Source organism: Episyrphus balteatus, chromosome 1 (assembly GCF_945859705.1).
Source record: "Episyrphus balteatus chromosome 1, idEpiBalt1.1, whole genome shotgun sequence".
NCBI lineage: Eukaryota > Metazoa > Arthropoda > Insecta > Diptera > Syrphidae > Episyrphus > Episyrphus balteatus.
Genome location: NC_079134.1, coordinates 1,620,439 through 1,626,426, shown reverse-complemented (window position 1 = coordinate 1,626,426; position 5,988 = coordinate 1,620,439). Strand labels below are relative to the sequence as shown.

Genomic DNA, 5,988 nt, shown 5'->3' with positions numbered 1-5,988 from the left:
GACAGCAAAGCAAAGTTGACGTTTAATAAAAGTGATGCCAAACTTACCATAAGATGTGTTCGATTCAAATATTTTAAAACGTACACCATTTTTTTTTATTAATAAGCCCTGTTCCATTGGAGGTGGTAGTTAACCATGGTATAAAAAAAGAAGGTATGATCATTAGAAAAAACTCAGTATCGAGAACTGTCAAAACTTATGGCTACTTAAGGTTTTGACAGCCCAGCCCATTGAAATTGTTGTTGTAAACAAATTTGTCTTGGAAATTGTTGTTGCTTTTGACTTTGCCAAATGCAAACGTCAAAACCTTATTACCCCATTTTGTAAGATGGCGGCTCTAATGATCATACCTTGTCTTTTTATACCATGGTAGTTTACTACTAGTAGATGTTTTGGTTAATCTAGTACTATCATCTACTCATGCTCTTCTTCCCAAGTACATACGATTTGTATTGAATTCGTTAAAAGTGCATTCCATTGAAAATCGCTAGTAAACTACTAGTAGTACTTTGCCACCTCTCAATGGAACAGGACTATAATTTTATTTCAAATAGACCCGTTTGGATGCTTTCAGAGATAACTTTTAAAGCCTAGTACGCAGATCGAGATAAATTTTAACTCCCATACAAATAAGCTAAAGAATTTAGCTGAGATAAAATGTATCTGAGCATTTTATCGATAACTTGTGTGGGAGCTAAAATATAGCTCGGATCTGCGTACCAGGCCCAAGCCTAAAAATCACTTTCATTTTTCTTTAAGAGAAGTTCTATTTTTTTGAGATATTCTGATTTTTCAAATTTTGGGGGCCTATAATTGTTAAGTTTTGCATATTTTAAGTGTTTGTTTCCTCCTGTAAACATTCTCATCAATAGCCGAAAGTGGTATTCGATCCTATAAGTATGCAATGAAGAGCACTATAAGACTCCTGTAAATATTCTCATCAACAAAAGAAAGTAGTATTCGCTTCTATTATGCTATATCAGAATACTTATAGTGCTATTTAATACTATACACGAGAGAGGAGAATTAAAACGTGAGGGAGGAAATGAATCGTAAGTTTTAAGAACGGAATAAGTCCATTTTGCAAGATTGTTGGGAAAATGCGAAAAACTGAATAGGTTCTGTATTTTACTGTTTTCAGCTGTTTGACCTTCAGAAAAAATAAAGATTATGTAGATTTGAGTAGAATGAGATAAAAATTATATTTCTATCGGTTTCTGGTAGAGAGGTTTTAAAAAAAAGGACTTATTCCGTTATTACAACCTACGGTTTGAAATTTCACCCAAAAGCCAAATTTTGAATGAAATAAACATATAATTTATTTAAAACAAAAGTTTTAATGATAGAAATCGATTAACTATTGGTAGAGTTTGAGTAATCAAAGCAAAAAAGTGTTATACATAGTAAAACAAAAATTTTTGTTGTGGTCTTGGTCTATTTTTTACTTTAGTAAAACAAAAAATGGGAAAATAAAGATAGGTTCGAATGGTCATTCCTCGGTTAATTTTCAATGAAAAAACTTTTTCAGCCCAGCTTTGAAGGAAATTAAATCCTCTGTATTTATTTAGAGCAATGCATATGATATGACTATCTCCACCCGAAAAAAATACCGTTAAAAATGCAAAAAAAAACTCAAAAAATCGCTTTTCTTGACTTTTTTTCATGTTTTTTTTGGCCCGTTTTGGTATGGAATTTTTTTTCAATTTTCCAAAATATTTTTCCGATATTAAATTTGATTCTCTGCAACAAATTTTAAAATCATTTTATCAAAATTATGCTTTGCTTAAGAGATATATTGAAAAAACCAAAAAGGGGGGCTTTTGTACCCCTATCTTTAATTTCCACCCTCTCATTTAATAGCACTCCGCGGTATTATCTTCTCTTATAACCCATTCAACGTTTTCTGAAACATAATCAATAGCCTGAAATCCTAGATTTATTCTGTTCTTCAAACTTATAAAATTTTTCAACCCCTGTAACTTCGACACCCAAAATAATTTTTTTGTCTAAAGATGAAATTTGCATCAAAAAGTCAATTTCGGAATAAAGTGGACCTATTCCGTTCTTACAACTGACGATTCAAATATAAAAGATGCAGAAATAAAAAAAAATTAAATTGTGTTGCATTTATATTGACTTTTGTTTTGATGTTAACTTATTTATATAAAACAAGCTTATCCGAGGAGCTAGGCTCGTAGGTACTATTAGTTTAAAAGAGAAATATTTAAAATTTTACATTGATTTTAACTGCTTTTATATTTTTGAGTGTGAATAAATATCAAACACTTCTCAACTAACTTCATTATAATGTGACACTATAAGTACTTCCCAACATCATTATAGTGTGACACTGTACAGAACTCCAGAGAATCTTTATACAGTGCGTACAGTGCGCCAAATAGATTCTGATAAATAGAACATTCAATAAGGTTTTTAGCACTATAACATGGTAGATACCTATCTATAATCTCCCAATCATTGTTATGTGTGGAGTAACTATATGGCCTAAATGGAAGAATCTACAATTACATATAATGAAACAAAATTGAATGTAAACTAATGTCGTTTTCGATTGGCTCTCCGGAAGCGTCCGGAATCATTCAGAAGCCTTCTGAAACTGTTTTATTCGCACGAAAATGACAGAAAAAACTCTTCTCAGAAGAGAAATTCTCTTCTCGATTCAAAATCAGAATCCATTCAAGAAGCACTAATACATCAATATTCAAAAGTCAAAATAATCACTCAATCAGTTTCTTTTGTTTTGTTTTCTGAAATTATTTTTTTAATTTACTTTCAAACAAATAAGAGCATTATTATATTTATTTAAAATATTTTACCACCCATCTATCCTATTAATTTATTGAATATTACCGTTTTTGAATATTAATTTATATTATTTCGTTTGAAGGAAAAAAAAATTATTTAATGTTTGACGTTTGAAAGTTCACAATTTTATTTGTTTATTAACAAATACAGATATAAAATTTCAGAATTGAGTGACAGTGATTCAAACTGTTTTATTGGATTTCAGAATGAGTGAATCCTTGAGTGAAACCAATCGAAAACGACATAAGTCTTATGCACTTTGTAAATCAATTGTCAAAAATTGGTACTGCTTTTTGTCAACCATCCAATTTTTCCACAACCCAAACAATTTCTATTTTCATTAAATCATCATGAGCGTGACATGTACGTAAATCACTCATCTCACAATACACATCAACTCAATAACAAAACATTAAAAACCCGAATAAATATTAAAATCGATCATTGCCCTCTCACAGTGACACTAAAAACCAAGAAATAAAAGAAAATTTCAAAACAAACTCATACAATTTTTAAAATAAATTATGAATTACCACCCAAAAAACATCAGCAACTCAAAATGCCCCAGACAAACACTTTCATGCATGAAATATGAAAATAAATCATCCGTCATTAGAAATACATTATTCTGTTTACAAAAAAAAAATTCTCAAAAATGTTTATTACTTATTTGATTTCTTTTTTCTTTTTTCAGCTATGGGTTAACTATGAGCAATAATAATGACGGTTTTGAAAATTTTTTCAAAACAAATATCTAAGCGAAAAATCTTGTTTCGTTTTCAACCATAAATTGCACTTTTCCTTCCTATCAAAAGTGATAAACTAACTACAAAAAAATATTAATAAATTGTACATAAATTAATTTTGTTTTATTTTTTTTTTGTTTGTTTTAATTTAAAATTACATAAATAAAAAATACAAATAATGTAAAAATGAGAGCGACAAAAATCTCATGAAAATTATAAATAATATGCGTTTTTTTTGTGTGTGTTTTTGTGTATGGAAATTTACAACTTCTTCTTCTTCTCGTAGTTGGATTGAAGCCATTGCAAGAGATAACCAACCTCTTCAGGAGTTTTGATCTGGAAGTTGGCGTATGTCTTCAAGGTTGGCAATTCTGATACACGGAAAGTCTTGCCAATTCCATGGAGCATTTTCATGGCATCCTCATCGGTGGTATCATCACCGGCATAGATGATTTTCAATTTTGTTGCCCAATCAGCATCGAATTGCTTCTCCAAAATCATCTTGGCACCCTCACCTATATTAGCAGGGAATTAACGAAAAAAAAACACAATTATTTTCAAAAATAAATCCATTTCACATCTCTAAAGATGAGAATTGAGAGGATAGAAAAAATATATTTCCATCGAAATGACGGACGGGTGGAACAATTCCAAAAACCAAAACCATCGCTACTTGGGCTCTATGGGGCTATTATAATGAACATTTTCGAATATCAAAAAAAAAAAACCTAGAAAACCGTCCCAAATGATCTTGTTTTTTTTCCATTCAAGAATAAGTAACGATATTATGTCCAAAATAAAATACAAGTGAAATCGGATAGAACACAAAATGTTTTATTTATAGTCGCGCCTGTAGGCGTCATGGCAAGTTTGGCTGTTTTTGAGTTTTTGAGGTAGATACGCGCGCTCTTGTTCGTCGAATTAATACCCACGAAAATGCTAGATATTCATGTTTAACGGTATTTCTTTGCTGTCCGACTGCTGGCATATGGTGGGTATATCCTGCATTATTCAACGGTACATAGAAACTTTTGCACTCATCTCTGAGTGTATTGCAAGATGACGGCGAAAAAAAAACTAAACGGAACCGAAATTTCAAAAACTCTAATGGAATAGAAAAACGATGAAAACGAAAACGAGATGATGTTGGAATGTTTTTTCAAAAATAAAACTGAACATTGGAAACGAAAAATAGAATTTCTATCTATCCTATCGTGTACTGTCCAATTTACGAGCGCGTTCAAATTCTTGGCGAGAAATGTTTTTTAACCCCCTTACTCCCCCCCCCCCCCTCATTTCTGAAGAAACGACCGAAAGAACCGATGATTAAGTGGTTATTGGTTGTTTTTTATGAAAAAAAACGCCCACGGTTTTTTTTATTTATGAGATGAGAGAGACGCGACAGATTAATTTCTATGAGCAATAGAAGCAGCCGTTAATTTTAATTGCTTTGCACAGGTGCAGGAGGAAAAAATTGAAAATTCCAATACCGCCCGACGACAATTTTTTGTAAATACCACGTTCAAATATTTAAATGATGCGCGAGATGGTTTTTAATTAAAATTTTTTAGATGCGTCGTTTGAGTTTTAGTATATTCATCAGCTTACCCTTATCCCAGTTGACCCTTGGTTTGCCCTCCAAAGCGTATGGGGTTTCAATAAGTTGGAATCCATGCGATTGAATAATACCCTTGGCGGTTTCGACGAGTTTGGCCTTCAGTTTGTCGTTGACACCCTTGTAGCGGTATGAAACGGAGATTTTCTTATCCTCGACCCAGGCACCACTGCATACAACCTGTCAGCCAAAAGTTCCAGTCAGTTTGATCATTGAAGGAAGATCTCGTCAAACTTACCTTTTCTTTAAGTTCTTCAACCAATTTCTTGTGTTTTTCAAGAAGTTCTTCGGGCATTTCAATTTTAAATTTCTTGCCGGAAGGATATTCAACTTCCAAACCATGGTTACCAGCATAGGTGACATTTGGCAGTTTCAGGTGGTTCTTAATATCAGCCAATTCACGGCCAGAGAAAATGCAAAGGAAAATCTTTTCGTTTTGAGCCAATTTCTTGATGTTGATTTCATTGTCCTTGGGCATGGCAGACAATTCTTCGGTCAGGGGGGCCAATGTACCATCGTAATCCAATAAAAGGGCAACTTGATCCTCAGCTGGGTTAATGAAACTAAACAACACAAGAAAATCATTCACAATTGAAATCACAAATACTGGAGTAGGTTTGTTTGATTTCCAAGAAAAAGAACCTACCCTTCAAGGTTTTTGACGAAATCTTCTTCCTTCTTAAGGATCGGAGCTTTCTTTTGCTCTGCCATAATTATTTAGGTTATTTTTCTATTTTTTTCTTGAGTTAAAAATGAAAAGTGCACCCACCGACTGATTCAGCACTACTGACAAAAAATTTT

The 5,988-nt window shown here is 32.3% G+C and overlaps 1 protein-coding gene across 1 annotated transcript; it reads right to left on the bottom strand.

Annotated features, from left to right (window-relative positions):
• Window positions 1-3,584: 3,584 nt before the first annotated feature.
• On the bottom strand, window positions 3,585-5,988 carry LOC129906067 (uncharacterized). The gene is made up of 4 exons (XM_055981699.1): window positions 5,834-5,988; window positions 5,426-5,750; window positions 5,181-5,367; window positions 3,585-4,087 (listed from the first exon to the last, which is right to left on the bottom strand). Exons 1-4 carry the CDS (start codon window positions 5,896-5,898, stop codon window positions 3,834-3,836), a joined length of 831 nt encoding a protein of 276 aa, XP_055837674.1. The 5' UTR covers window positions 5,899-5,988; the 3' UTR covers window positions 3,585-3,833.